At 43.7% G+C, this 15777-nt stretch overlaps 1 protein-coding gene across 4 annotated transcripts in view; it reads left to right on the top strand.

Moving 5' to 3' along the window:
• Nucleotides 1–6978, top strand: part of LOC104552999 (inverted formin-2) — a 44100-nt gene extending 37122 nt beyond the window's left edge. For 2 of the 4 annotated variants that reach the window (XM_061997876.1, XM_061997875.1), the window contains exons 21-23: nucleotides 254–1015; nucleotides 2291–2350; nucleotides 5736–6978. In XM_061997876.1, coding sequence (XP_061853860.1) covers nucleotides 254–1015; nucleotides 2291–2349 — 821 coding nt within the window. In that variant the 3' untranslated portion in view covers nucleotide 2350; nucleotides 5736–6978. The remainder of the gene's footprint in view (nucleotides 1–253; nucleotides 1016–2290; nucleotides 2351–5735) is intronic. The other 2 variants (XM_061997878.1, XM_061997879.1) reach the window with 2 other exon arrangements.
• The last annotated feature ends 8799 nt before the right edge of the window (nucleotides 6979–15777 follow it).

Genomic DNA, 15777 nt, shown 5'->3' with positions numbered 1-15777 from the left:
ACATAAGCACCTGCTGAAACCAGAGCAGGAGCTTTGCTGAGCTGGAGCCATGGAGTCCAACTAGGGTGACCACATGGGGTGTAAGGAGGGAATGTATAGGGAGGATAAAGTGGTGCTGCCTCTGCAGAGCTGCCTCAGGGCCAGTGTGCCCTCCACAGGCAGCTGCTGGCATGTAACCTATGCAATGGCAGAAATACCTGTACCTTGATCCCAAGTACAGCTCTGTGGCTGATTGCATGTTTTTTGTTTAAAGGAAAGAGCATTAAGGATCCACAAGCAGCAGGAAAGCAGATTGATGATAACACCAAGCAAAACGATGGTCATCCCTCAGAAAGCACTCCCCTCTCAGCCACTGCCCTGACAGAGATGAGAGGAGACATCACAAATGCCTCAGCTTCACACCAGGCATTATCTAAAAACAATGCTGAAGGAAATTTGCCAGCAGAGTCTCGGACAGAAAGCCCCTCAATAAGCTTGGTGGAAGCTGTGGGGGCTGATCAGGCCATGGCAGGCCCTGGGATGGAGCAGGCAGGTAGCTGGGCAAACCTCCAGCCGAGCACAGCGAGCGGTTCCATTGCCTTCTCTGTTGCTAACATAGGCACAGGGATAAGGTTTGAGAGCAGTAGTTCAAGCACCACTCTGAGAGACAAATTCAGTGGGTCCATCAGAGAAGACCAGGACAAGGAAGGCCCAGCTGATGGTTCAGAGAGCTACAGGCTGGCACAGGAGCCAGAAACCAGGCTGAGCGAGACCAGAGTTGACCCTGACAGTGCTCAACCTGCTCCCTGCGATGGGGCTCCTCAGGCAGAGGCTAAAGAGATGGCAAAGGAAAATGAAGACCCTGGTACAGACTCACTGCTGGACACCTCTCAAGAGAAGTCCTTCTCGGAAGAGCCAGCCACTGACTCCTCATGTTCAGCAACTCTCCCCCCAGGGCAAACTCATCCCGACAGGGAAAAGCAGAGGTCAACTGGGAAACGGAGGAAGAAGAAGAGGCACAGCAAAAGCTACTCAGGTAGCCAGTTTAATACATAGCCCCTGGGGACTGAGTTAAACTGGGGGAGTTTGCTTGTATATTTGTATGTATCCATTCCTCCCCACTTCGAGGTCCAATGCCCCCTGCCCCTAGAGCCACCCTGTTTTCATGGAGCTGTTATTTTTGTTAAGCCTGAAAGACATTTGAAAGGAAAAACACAAGCATAGTTTATTCTCTTTGACATTTAGAAGTGGTTTATAAAGGGGTAATGATGAATCAATAATTAAAAAGCCCATTACACATACACAGTAAAGATGGCAATAAGCACATCTGTCAAGTGTGCTAAAGGCAGCTACATGGCACAGTTAAGTGCAAACAAGAGCTCTATTAGACTCCACAGCAGTGATTAAGAGCAGTTAATGCTGGGTACTTAATTAGCCATCACCCCCTCTCAACTACTTACAAACACATAAAGGCAGCAACATCAGCACTGCCATGGGGTTGTTTGTTTCTTCCTCTCCTAAGCCTCATTGCCAGAGCTGCCATGCTGTGCCTGGAGAGAGCTTGGCTTGCAGAAGCCTGGAGCCACCCAGGTCTTCCTCTCGTGGAGAATGTCCACAGCCAGTCCCAAACCCAGCAAATGCATCCAAAGTGCCACCCTAGGGTGGGTGCTTTACTCCCAAATTAGAGGTGCCTCATAGGGAAGACCCATGGGTCTAACAGCCTTTAGAAAGATGCAATATTCTGTCCAAAGCCTGTTTTCTGCAAGATCCTGGGCTCAATCAAATGGCCAGGAAAGTGGTAGAAGTCTGTTTATCGGTGTTTAATGTTTTCCCTTACAAGGAAGGTGGAGGAGAAAGGAAAGGCGGGTTTGAATACCCACTGCTGAGAAAGCTGGCATGGGTTGAGCATCTACCACAGAAAGACTTGCCCTTATAGTGCCTGCATGCCCTGGGACTGTAGTCATTTATGTTTCTACACACCACTTTCCCCTAGTTAAAAAACAACCCATAGAAGTGTTTTCCCAGAGCTGTGGTTCCCAAACTTGCTTCCCAGGAGGTAGCAGGAGGAAGCTGCAGCAACAGGAGCACCCCACAACCCCAGCCTTGGCAATGCTTTCCTCACATCTGAAATGAGTGTTTCTGGCTTAAGGAAGGAACCCCCTCAAAAGCCACAGGGCTCCCTGGGCACCCAGGGATGGAGTCTTAGGAAAGTCTCTGATACTAGACAATGTTTTCACCATGAAAAGTTCCCTGTTGTTACATTTGCCTTGCCATGCTCAGCTGTATTTAGTGTCTCTCTTTTATTTAAAAGCAGAGGTTGAGACTGATACTGGAGATAATAAAACAAAAAAAGGTTGTGTGGTACAATGAGGTATGTAAAAAAGTGTTTCTGTGTGAACTAACCACAGCATTGGGACTTTACAGACCTAATCAGTATTCAGCATATCAGCTAAGCTTTTTGTCTTTGTGTCTAATCACAAATATATGTAAAATAAATTTGTTCCTCTGATTTTTTACTCTCCAGGCTGTTGATCTTGCGTTGAGTGGAGTCAGTGCTGATCTCCTCTCCACACAGGGTCTCAGCCCACGTGTCTGTCCTCTGTGTCAGCAGCAGCCAAATCTTCCCCTGCAGATAATTAAAAGTCATTATTCTAACCAAGCAAATCCAGCTTCATGTGATAAACAAAGTCCTTGCTTTGATCCCATTATTGTCTCAAAAACTGTAAAAATGCAATTTCAGTACCTATCTCCTGCAAAGAACAATGTTTCCTTTGCTTGTGGGTATCTGCTTCCTACAGAACCATTTAAATATAAGTATCTGGAAAAGGAAATAAAACTCTAGGCCTGGGGAGTGGTACTAGTTAGGACAAGATACCAGCTCCAACTCAAAGCCAAATTCACTGCCAAAGTTGCACACAAAGTAGTCCGTTGGAGCAAACAGACTGTCTGCTTCTTGTGTGCATTCATGCAGCTTTCAGGGATGAGAGCAAGGGAGAGGTGTAATTTGACTTTTTTTCCACACAAAAAATAACACAGGTAAAGCCAATTTGTAGTGAAGCAGAGTACCAAGCTCTCTGCATCCTTCACTGATGCTGGTGATGTACAGTTGCCCCTCAAAAGAAAGTGTAAGGAGTTTCAGAATGAGACTTTCATGTGCAAAACTTTGCCTGTTTTTACAGCCAGTGGAAAGAAAAGTAAGAAAAAGAGACAACCAAAACACCCACAGTACTGAAATTGCATAGTTACACGTCGTCTTTTCCGTGCTGATGAACATCTCTTATGAACTGAATCAATAATGCCAAATCTCTCACCGTCTCACCTCCTGAAAGGAATGCATTTGTTTTCCAGCAGACCCAATGCCTGGGGCTGGGAGCTGGCCTTGAGCCCTGGTGTCAGGAGTAGTAGAGCTGAGAAATCTCTGTGGCATTTCTACACAGAGTTGCTTTAGATACTGCAGCTGAAGCATCATTGCTAGCAAGAGAAAGAGAGATATAAATCAGATAGTTGCAGTCCTGACTACTCCTGCCCTCCTCTTGGCCCTTTCTGTGCCGTACTGCAGGATTATGTCAAGTGAAAAAGGGAAGAGGCTCTGTTGGTTTAAAAATCCAGAGTAAGTTTTGCATCAGAGTGGAAAATAGTAGCAGCAAGGCACAGGTATGAAATATGCCAGGCTCAGTGGTGCTGCAGCATGGGGAGGGCACCTGAGACCGTGACTTAGCGTGTGTGTGTTTTAAGCACAGGGATTCCAGCATGTAGGCTTAAAAAAAGTCATAGTTGGAAAAAAAATAAGACACAGACAGCTTTGAATTCCCCTTAGAAGAAGTAGAAAAGTGATACAGAGGAACACATGGACAAACAGTACTTTTGTGAGGTGACTGAGTCGAGGCAGGAGTTTCAATGCCTGACACAGCCGTATCACACTGACAGCATCCAGCGGTGCTGAGGGAGCAGAGACCAGCTGCACCTCAAAACCTGCCATTTCCTTTTTCCTCTCCTCCTGTCTCTATGTCACTTAGAAAGGTTAATGGAAACAAAAATCCATTGGCTTCTTTTAGTGTCCAGCCATAGTGCCTTCTCACCCAAATGCAGCTCAATCCGTGCCCTCCTGGTATGACAGACTCAGCTACCAAGAGTGCTCCCCATCAGTATTTTATCCTAAGATATTCTACTTGATATTTTCTTGTAATGTCTTATTTTATTGTATTTCATTTTTTTATCCCAAGCACACATAGTCTGCTCCAGTCACAGAACCAGTTCTCTTTTGATACAGGGTATTTCACTCTCTGGTGGATTTGCTGGACGTGGAAATTGCTGGGTCTCAGTGAAACAGCAACAATCTTCTTCCTTCTTGTGCATAGCCAGCTGCAGGGATCAAGACTCAATCCTCTTATCAGTTTTTAGAGCTTCTGTAACAGAAGCAGAGTAAGGACAGGAATAGCCTGTGACTCTATGAAATAATATTTCAGAGCAGCGAAAGAATGTTGTAATCAGCTTCTGAGCTCTTGTCTTACCTTGACTGTATCTTGTGCAGCAATTTCTGTATTAGTGTTAATGTTCCACCCAAAGAGTGGGATGCCACATGATCTTCATGTTCCTGAAAGAAATTATTTAGCTGGCTTTCCTGTGGAATCAAGACAGGTTGTGGTCACACTGTGTTTGTGCATGTCCTGGTAATATCTGAACTCATTTTCAACCAAATCTGAAAAGAGCTTGAAGTAGGTCCATTTAACAAAAGCTGACAGTCAAATGGTGGAGTACATGTGGAAATGCCTCAACTCAGGAGAAGTGCTCTTTGAATTCCCTTCTCTTTGAGTTCCTTTTGTCTTAGACCCTAGAGAATTGCTTCAGACAAATGTTCCTGTCTTTGTGCAGCTCCCTTTTTCCTCTCCTCCCGTCTTGATGTCACTTGGAAAGATTAGGAGAAACAGAAGTCTTGAAAGCACAAGGCCATAAACAACCAGGCTTTGGCAATTTCCCTGCTCACAAATCTACTTGATTTATTCCCTAGAAAATAAAAGAGCAAACCAAACAGGGAGCATAGGCCAGTGCTTGAAGACCATAGCCTGGTGAGAAGGGAGGGAAGGGGGAGGAGGGGATGCCGTGCTGCCTGCCAGCAACTACAACGTGAACATGGCACAATGGGACATCAGCCTCTCCCTGCAAAGAAACAGCAGGGAGAAGGTCAAGGGTTGAGAGTCAAGGGTCCTTTAATTCTAGAGGAATAGATGCTTCACTTGCCCTCCACAGACTCAGTACTGTCCATGGGCAGTTTTCTAATGGAACACAAGAATGTAATCAAGCTAATGCTCATCTTCCTCTATGGCCTTTGCCTGCAAGTCTGTCATAAGTAATGGTATTTGCTTTGGTTATAGAGACAGGCTCTTAAAAACGACAGTGTGCCCCCCTCCCATCCTTCTAACAGTCCTGCTAAATCCTCTAGATTTTGTAAGCTGAGCAATCTAATATCTAGAAGCATAGTCCAATGTTCTGCTTGGAAAACACAAGACTCACGTTGTTGTGTTGCCCAGCTTCAAAGTAAAGTTAGCCAAACTCTTGAACATCAGGATCAGTTCTGGAGACATGAGGGTTTTTATTTATTACATAAAGATTTAGCTCTACCTGTTCTGGGTTATCTGAGGAACATGAAACTGCTTTCCCTAGTAGCACCCTGACCATTATAGATACACACCCATGCCAAAACACACCACTTTCAGTTTATAGTTGCAAATACTTTGCATTTCCCCCTCCTCCTGCAGGTGTTATGGCAAGGCAGAAGAAATGACAGAGACCCAGCAAACCTCTCACGTGTCCCCACAGTGCTGCCAGCTCCTCAGAAGCCGGGTTCTGCATCGCCGAGACACCACCGTGGCCGCCTCTGCCTCACCGGGACACGCTGCTTCGCCTCCCACAGCCTTTCACTCCCCTCCCCATCACCCACAGAGCCTCCCCTGGGGACTTCAGCCCTTCAGCCCATGCCTTATGCCATGGGTCCTTGGGGATGGGGGCTGGTTCTGTGCATGGTGGCATGAAAGAGTCAGACTTCTCCTCCGCTGTCCTGGAAACCAAGTCTGTCAACCTGCTCTTAGGCCAAACTCCTCTTGAAATGGCAGCTGAGTGTGGCCCAAGGAAGGACCACAGTGTTTAGCCCTTAGAGAAATGTTAAAAATAGCAGTGCCTCAACTAAATTAAGGGTATAAATTAAGCAGTGGTCGCACCATCATCAGGTGGAAGTATGTTAACTCTCTCATCGCCCAACGACGATTTATATTGGACCATGTCCAAGACACAGATCAGATGAATATATTTTTACCCTGAATCATTTAAAGCAAGGGAAATTGGTTATGGGGAGGGAAAGTATAAAAAAACCAGAAAAAAGTAGGTATTTTAGTAAGCATATGGCCGTAGAAACAGTGTCTGGTTCCTGTGTGATGCTGTGTGCAATTAAGTTGATGCACGTCAGTAGTCTTGCAGCACTCTTCTCACATGCACAGATGCATCCATCAACTTTTGGAGAACCAGGACCTCAGTTCCTTTTATTAAAGCAACAGAAAGAGGGTTTCCAGACACATTTTCAGCTCATCCTTTAGTAAATCTCTGGTTGTTGTCAGCTGCTTGCACTCAAAGTTCTTTGTGTTCCAGGTGCAGGACATGTGGATCCGTGTTACTTTTGCTTTAAAACTGGGAATGTGGAGTGTTGTGTTTTCAAAATTCAGAGCTTTATTCCTCAAGTTTTGTAATAACATTGTATAATACTTTTGTACATAGCTGTCCATTTAAAATGATCTATGTTTGTTGAATCTATGGTGTGATGCTGTGCTGAAACATGAATCAAGTGGAAGAGCTGGGTACATTTAAGAACTCTGCCTTTATATGGTAACTCCCTGTGGCTAGACTAATGTTCAGCTTATTTTTGCTTTGCTTAATAGGACTTGTCCTTGTAATACTGAAAACTTTGCTGGACTAAGTTAAACCAAGAATTAAATCACTGGTTTATTTTAACCAAGGCTTTGCTATGAGCATATTGAGAGTCGGTTAACGAAAGCAGAGACCAGCTGGGGGCAGACACATGGGCAGCTTCAGTTTGGGAGACCACAGAGCGACACGGCTCCATTGCAGCTGAAATCCCATTCTGAGCTGGCAGGAGCAGGCAGAGCCCCACCTCTCCTGCAGATCCACCACAGGTTTGACTGAGAATCACAGAGCTGTTTTGGTTGGAAAAGACCATTAAGAGCATCAAGTCCAATTGTGGCTTGCAGGACTGTTTCACATTTATAGGTTTCCCCCTTTTTTCCCTCTTTTCCAGTCTCAGAGCACGTCACCTCAAGCAGCATCCTTTTACTTTTTGATCTAGCTTCTCTGCTCTCAGATTAGACCCCAGGCTACAAGATCCCTGAGTTCCCAGCAGCTTTGCAACCTCCACATCTGCAGCAAGAGCCTGCAGCACAGGCTAGCAGGGAGCAGCCAGCCTCTTCCTCCCCACTCAGCTGTTCTACCGTCAGGAGCAACATCATTTGGAGATTCAAGACTCAGGAACAAACAGGCATTCTGGATGTTACCCAGGAGCCTTGTCTGCTGATCCCCCACAGGTTGCTCTCTTCAGATGCTGTGGCAGGTGTTCACTTCCCTATCTGGATCTTTCAACTAGCTTTATTTCTACCTAGAGAGAGCAGTTTATTTCACACAGCCAGAGGTTTCATTGCTTTGTGTTCTTACCTTGGCCTTCAAAGAGGGAGTGTTTTGATTAGCTTTCCACTGCCCTCAAGAGTTTACAGAGAAATGGGTTCTTTTGAGCCCCTACTAGTTCTTTTGTTCCATAGTCATCTGTGAAGACTATATTAAATTATCTAGTCAATCACATCCCAATAAACAGGCTGAAGTACACCGTTTATTATTTATTGCTCCAAAGCAGCTCAGCTACCATTACAGTGATTATTTAAGATGGACAAGGGGCAGAATCAGAGCAGGTCAAAGAAAAATGTTCAACTGGGATGTGCAGTTTTGCTCAGTTTGTGAGCTTGAAATAAAGTTCATGGTCCTGAAAGTTTTTCAGTGGTTGCAAGGCCAAGTTAATTACAGAATCACAGAGTCTTAAGGGTTGGAAGGGACCTCGAAAGATGATCAGGATCACCTAGAGTAGGGCACACAGGAACTCATCCAGGTGGGTTTGAATGTCTCCAGAGAAGGAGACTCTACAGTCCCTCTGGCCAGCCCCTTCCAGTGCTCCCTCACACTGAAGAAATTCTTCCTTGTGTTTCTTTGGAACCTCTTCTGTTCCAGCTTGTACCCATTGCCCCTTGTCCTATCATTGGCCATCACTGAGAACAACCTGACTCCATCCTCTTGACACCCACCCTTTACATATTTGTAAACATTAATGAGGTCACCATTAATTGCTGGTAAAAACAAGGTGTCTTGCAGCTACTTTAACACATCTGTGATCATTTAAGCCCACAGTGATTTTGGACCTCAAAAAGGAATTCTTGTGGTATGTTGCAGTGACTGCTTATGGAGTCCAGCGTGGAAACCAGGCTGTGAACACCACAGGTTTCTATCTGCCACATAACTGCATGTTCCTCAATTAAGCTTTGACTATATGGTAAAATGGAGCCATGGAAAAAATCAGCAGAAGTTTTTTCCAAGTATTTCACCTCATAGTTCAGATAAGTTTAATGGGATGGATTTTCAGGGTGGGGTTTGTTGTCTTTTAATTTCCATGCTGAAAATATTTCCAGGTTTAGCATAAAATAAGTACTTGGCAAGTTTCCTTTCTCTTGTAGGGATAGGAAGATATGATCCACCTGAATTTGTCCATCAAAATCCTACATTTTCCACATCGTTTATAAAGCACCTAAGCATATCATTGTTGTATATGCTTAGTATTAGTTATCCATTGTTTTTGCTCAAAGAAACCAAGACATGTAGACAGAGCTATATCTAGTATGTGAGCATCACCACAGTGTTGCACTGTACTGAGAGCACAGCTGAAATCTCTTGTGTCCAAAGTTACACCAATATCTTTTGGTCTGAGTGTACCATTTGGTGCTTTCCTATGTTCAGTAGAGCAGAAAGTGCTGATAAACACCTTCTGTTCTGCTTAGAGAGAAAGAAAGGATGCATTGAAATAAAAGAAAAAATCATGAGGCTTTTTCAGCAAAATCAACCAGTTTTCATCCTGTCTAAACATAAAGTCTGAATCAACAGCTCCCCACTCCTGGTTTTCTGTACCCAGTGTTCTGCTCAGTACAACAAACAAGCTTACCAATGATGAAAATTGGCACTGTGCCAAGCCTAGCTCACTCTGTCTGTGAGGTAATGGTCACAGCCATGAAATATTGGTGAGCATGATGTTCGTGGGGTTACTTTGACCTAAAGTACCTGAAAGCGAAGACAGTGGTGAACCGTCTCCATCACAAACCACGTTTTGTTTGGTTACTTCACAAGCTGTGGGCAGGATATGAGAACCAGCTTTGCTGTGTCTAGAAGTACGACCTCAGAGAGTTAGAAATGGAGCAGTGCTAGGGAGGAAACCTCTCCAGGTGTTTGCAATTGCAGTGACAACCTTGCAGGGTAGCTGCACTGTTTGCAGGATTTGCAATGGAAATGTAGGTCCATAGCACAGAAAAAGGTTTCAAACACCTTAGTGTAGAGCAGGTACCAGACCTTAAATACCAGTGTAGAATCTAATCACTGTAAATTAACAGCATATTCTCACTTTAGGTATAACTCACTCCTTCATCTGTACTGTGCTAGCACTTAATTCACATTAGGGACTCTCTAACACTCACTTTGCTGCAGCGTGAACAACTCTTGCAATAACTGTGTGTGTCAATTCATACAGAGCCAGGTGTCAGTAGGAATTAGCAGGAGCTCTGCTCTTCCCTAATGGAGACTAAGCAGCTTCATTACTCAAACTCAGTAGAGAAGAATCACTCTGTGACAGTCAGCTCCTATCAAGTCAGTTTAGATAGACTCCTAGACTGTCAAAGTAGGTTTTACTAGGATCAGCAGTCTTTACTGATGACACCTACATTATGGTTATGGTTAGTTTGCCATGCTCTGGGCATGAAGAACATGATGTGTTTGTTTAGTACTTATGCAACTTCATACAACATAATCTGCAATGATTCTAGTCATGAATTCAGTCAGAATAGATGGAGAAAGTCAGGGCTACCACACAGAGACAGGGTTTGCCCAAAGAAGAAGAGGCAGAACAGTAACAGAGCTACAGTGATCCTTTGAAACTCACAACTCAAGTTTGTAATAGAAATGAAACTCCCAATGGCACAAAATTTGCCTTTCAGGCTAACAGACCTTTTTCTATACACTTTACCATGCTTTGTAATCTCAGTTCTTTAAGGTTTTCACAGCTCAGTTTGACAAAACCATAGCTGATCTGATCTGTAGTGGTGATGGATAGTCCTCTGAAGGTGAGCTTTGGACAAGACCATCTCCAGGGTCCCTCCCAACCAACACTTCTATGATTGACTGTTCAGTAAGTACAAGATAGAAGCAGAGTAGTTCAGAAAAGATAGGAGGAGTCCAGAAAGCTTTTCAGGTCTACTGATGAACAGGTATCACACACTCAGAAGAACATGCCCTGGGAGTAGTGACTACATCCCCTGTGGTAGCAGTCTACAAAACAAAGGGTTTGCTTTTCTAAAATACCCCCTTAATTGGAAAGATCCCAGAGAGAACAGGGTGACAGAAGAGTTTTTTCTCCCTCCAGGTACTTTCAACTGCTCTATCTTGCTTATAGAGGTCTAAAGGACAGAGTAGAGACATTGATCTCTACAAGGCATGTTCTGTGACACACATCGCTGCCTGCAGAGGTCTGGATGCAGATCACAGCATAACTGCAGGTAGATCAATTGACAGCCAACATGGCCATTTCTTCCAAACCACAACCAGTCACAAACCTAGCAAACATCCAAAGATGAAAGCTATTATATCCTGTCACTAATCCCTTCAGCTGTGCAAACCCCAATTGAAGTGACTGCTGAAATTCCTTTCCATTTTGAAGAGTTCATCCTTACTCTCTACAAAGTCCTACACTTCCCTTCCTCTCCATCTCCTACTTTCACAGCCCACCCCATACAAGAGTTTCCCCCAGCATTTGCCATCCACAGCTGCTGCTACTGGTCCAGGCTCTATCTCCAACAGATCCCAAGGCTCCTGCCTTCCCACCAGCTGCCAAGAAGAGAAGCCAGTGCCCTTAGAGGGCTTTTCCATTAACTCATCACTAGGACCAAGTCTGCAGGCAGTAAGTACACTGACTTCACAGCCATGCTCCAGACTGAAGCAGAGGCAGTTATAAAGTGAAATGTGAACACTTCTACTTGGTTTCCAACTGCTTCCAGCTTCCTGCTATGAGAAAACAGAGGCACAGCAGCAGCTGGATCCTAATAAGGGGGAGGTGGGTAACTTGCTTACTAGATTATGTAGACTAAACAGGTTTTTGACTTCCAGAGCACTGAAATGAAATGAGGGAGACTTAGGCTACTGGGATCACTCGTGTTCTGCCATTGGCTTCTTGAGTGGCTGTGGATAATCCATTTCATAGAATCATAGAATGGTAGGAGTTGGAAGGGACCTTTAGAGATCATCTAGTCCAACCCCCTGCAGAAGCAGGGTCACCTAGATCAGATTGCATAGGAACATGTCCAGGCCTCCAAGGAAGGAGCCTCCACAACCCCTCTGGGCAGCCTGTGCCAGGGCTCCCTCACCCCCACAGTGAAAGAGTTTTTTCCTATGAGTAGATGGAACTTTTGTGTTCCAGCTTCATCCCATCACCCCTTGTCCTGTTGCTAGCTACTATAGAAAAAAGGGATGTCCCAACCTCCTGACACCCACACTTTAGATATTTGTAAATGTTAATAAGATCTCCCCTCAGCCTCCTCTTCTCCAGACTAAACAGCCCCAGGTCCCGCAGCCTTTCTTTGCATTTGTCTATGCCTCAGTTTCCATGTCTGTAAAGTGAGGGCAATGATATCCTTTGAAACACTTTGACAACTGTTAATGAAAATTAACATAAAAGAAATACTGTTACTGATAATAAGAAAAAAAAAAATCTCATTTTCTCTTTGCCTGTGGAATATTGTGTCCAGTTCTGGGCCCCTCAGTTCCAGAAGGACAGGGAGCTGCTGGACAGAGTTCAGCACAGGGACACCAAGATGATGGAATGGAGCATCTCTCTTCTGATAAAAGGCTGAGGGAGCTTGAAGAGGAGACTGAGAGGTGACTTCACTCATGTTTATGAATATGTAAAGGATGGGTGTCAGGAGGATGGAGTCAGGCTCTTCTCAATGATAGGACAAGGGGCAATGGGTACAAGCTGGAACAGAAGAGGTTCCAAACAAACACAAGGAAGAATTTCTTCAGTGTTCAGGTGAGGGAGCACTGGAAGGGGCTGCCCAGATGGGCTGTGGAGTCTCCTTCTCTGGAGACATTCCAAACTCACCTGGATGAGTTCCGGTGTGACCTACTCTAGGTGGTGCTGCTCTGGCAGAGGGGTTGGGCTGGATGAGCTTTCCAGGTCCCTTCCAACCCTTGAGATTCTGTGATAACACATTTGCAGTGATCTTAGGGTCAAAACAAAAGGAACAGGATAACTTTCAAAGAGCTACTATTCCCCTAAGACCTCTCTGAACGCAGATTGCAGAAAACCCTTGGAAACCCCTAGGAATGTATCTGAAAGGAACAAAGTGACACTCATAGCAGCAAGATTACTTTTCTTCTACTTCTTATTTTTGTCATAAACATCAAGAACAGATTACACCTGTTGAAAAGTCAACAGTGAAGAATATCACACAGGTCCCTGAATCCAAACCATACCAAGTAGAGCCCGTTGGGAGGTAACAAACAATAGCTTTGTACTAGTTTGGGACAATCTGCCTGCATAACTAACTGTCTCCTTGGTTGGGTTATCCAGAGTTGTATACAAGGTTATCCTGCAGCTACATAGTACTTTAGAGTAAATAGTACATTTTCTTACCCTCAAAAATATCTTGCATTGGAAGACATTGGCTGTTGTGCTTACACTTTTGGTGGTGAACTTGAAAGTGTATGGGGCACAGTTTTTAAACAACAGCCTACTCCCTCCAAAACAAAAACCCTTTAGGAATAGCACACAAGAGGAAATATCAGGTTTCATTGAAAATTCTGTTTCCAGCATAATTGTGACCAGTAAATGAACTTCCAGCCACAAAGAAAAATCAGATGTTACAGAATAGCAAAGCCCCATATCAGCCCAACTGCTCCCGTGGCCCAGGACACACAGATAAAATGGGGTTTGGATCTAACAAATATTCAAACCCTAAGGCATGAAAATGCAACTTGTCTTTTTAGGCAAATGAGAAGTGTATCTGTTTTTAGCATGTCAGTAAGCAGATGGAAATGAAAGCCTGTGTTGTGCCAGTCCTCAAACATCAGCAGCTTTCCCAATTAAAGAAAAAAAAAGGTAGAATGGCAGAGCACTGAAAACAGCTTCACAGTTAATTGCAAGTTAATTGATTTTAACTAGATCATCAGAGTTGGGCTGGTGTATTGAGTCAATCTCTGTTCCCTGCCTTGCCTAAGTGGTGTCAGGCAATTACTGAGCTTCTGGAGCTTTCTGCAGTGTGCTAGTCCTTGTGTGGTTGAATTGAGATGTCTGTGTTTATCTGTGTATATTTAACAGAGGGGAATTTTGCACTTTCTAAGGAGAAATGTCACATAGAGATTTATTTTGTTAAATATACCTACAAGCTCATTTGAACAGCACCAGCAAAGGAAGTTACAGCTGCCCTGAAGTTACAGCAGAGCTTTAATCTTCCTAAGAGCATGGATTTCTCTACACAGTCTCCAAAGTGTAATCGTTGAAAGTACATTATTGTAATCCTATTTATCACTCAAAGCATATTAGCTGTTTCTTGAGTAGTGCTCCTTGTTTGTTAGGATTTTTTAAAACAAGGCTTTCCTTTACACAAACCCTGTAGCAATTTAGATGAGCGCTCTGATTAAACAAAAATGAGCTTCCTAATTAATAGCCTTTTACTGATTCATCCAATAGCTTAATTAAAATGAACAAGCAGCAGAATTTTAACATGATTACTTCTAATAAGATTTTTTTTTTAATCAGATCATTTTATTCCTAATATTTCTAACAGAAAGTGGCTTATTTCTCATTAGGCTCTTTCATAGTATTGCTTCCCTCACTTGTCCTGCTAGGGTAATTACAGACATCTGTACAAGTTTAGTACAAAGACTGTGAAGTCCTAAAGGGGATACATTAAATTGTTGACATAAATGCAAGCTTGCTTTACCTTTGGGAAAGTGTTAGTGCAAAAAGACATTTATGGAAACCAACAACAAATTAATTCAAGTAAACAGCAAATGCAGTTAGTGCTCTTTTTTTCTTTTATAGACCTTTAGCTTAACTATTTTTTTAACTGCTTCCATTTTGTATGGAAATCAACTGCTATTTACTGGTTGATTTAACATTTTAAATTAAGTCATTCTTCCTAAATCAGGATTGAAAATACAAATCAAAAGTTTAATTGCTTTCTTTTGCCTTCTTCAATTTTATTGAGGCCTTTGTAAGAGCTAGACACTGTCATCAGTAAGAACTGCTTGGCTCCAAAGACAAACTGTTTCTAATTCTTGGAGATGCTTTAGAGGTGTACTATGGACTACAGATGCATTAATAGCAGGTTTTAATGTAGATCCCTTAAAGAGTTCTGTCTGTGTAAGGCATCACTGGCAGGTCCACTTCCATATTTAAAATCAGGCATGTGGACAAAATGAAGGTCATGCATAGTATTTTCATAGAATCATAGAATGGTAGGGGTTGGAAGGGACCTTTAGAGATCATCCAGTCCAACCCCCCTGCAGAAGGAGGGTCACCTAGATCAGGTCACACAGGAACATGTCCAGGCGGGTCTTGAAGACCTCCAAGGAAGGAGCCTGCACAACCCCTCTGGGCAACCTGTTCCACTGCTCCACAAGAAGCCCTAAGAGAAACTGTAGAGTCTCAGGGTAAAGATTTGTCCTAGTTGAAAATTTGGTTGAAGGGCAAAGTAAAACCATGTTACTCCTTTTAATGCCTACTAGTCATTTCCTTGTGTGGCCACAAGCCCCTAAGCAGCTCAGCCTGAGTCCTCCTCACCTGCAGCTTGTTTCATTTATTAGGCTATTTTGAGTTTCCCCCAAAATCCCCACCCCTCTGCACTCAAGCTGAGTTGTGGTAATATGGTTTCTCAGGAATAAGTGGCTGTGCTCTTACTTTTTAAGTCCCCTTTGTAGAGCATTTGAGCAACTTCCATAGAAGGCATTCATTTTGCTCTTCAACAGAAACATCCACTGAATGGCTGAGCGACGAGGGAATAAGAGCAACCAGGTAGGGATTTATTCTGCTAACAGGATTCTCTTTTCCTATCTTTATGTGTCCCAGTAAGAAGGAAGACAGACTAAGTCAAGAAGGAACCTTATGGCCAGCAGTACAGCTTTGCTGCTGACTCGTACGGCTGAAACTGCCACGAGATGTCGTGTGTAAAGCAGATGGGAATCTGTCTGCAGTTTACCTTTATGGGAAGGTTGCTGTTATTTCTCTTTCTCTGTGGGAGTTAGCATTAGCCAGAAGTTGTGAGGAACTTTGCTAATCTGTGCACCTTCTTGTTGTCTTGTAGAATGGAGGAAGGGAACCAGGGCAAGTCAGGGAGAACCCATTGTCAAGCATTCAATGTCCAAATCAGCACAAACCAGCATCCAGAATATCTATTCAAAAGGTGAACAAATGCATTGAAGTTGATCTAGACTTGAGAG

The sequence above is a fragment of the Colius striatus genome, chromosome 6, assembly GCF_028858725.1.
Source record: "Colius striatus isolate bColStr4 chromosome 6, bColStr4.1.hap1, whole genome shotgun sequence".
NCBI classification, from domain to species: domain Eukaryota; kingdom Metazoa; phylum Chordata; class Aves; order Coliiformes; family Coliidae; genus Colius; species Colius striatus.
This window is presented reverse-complemented; position numbering and strand designations above follow the sequence as displayed.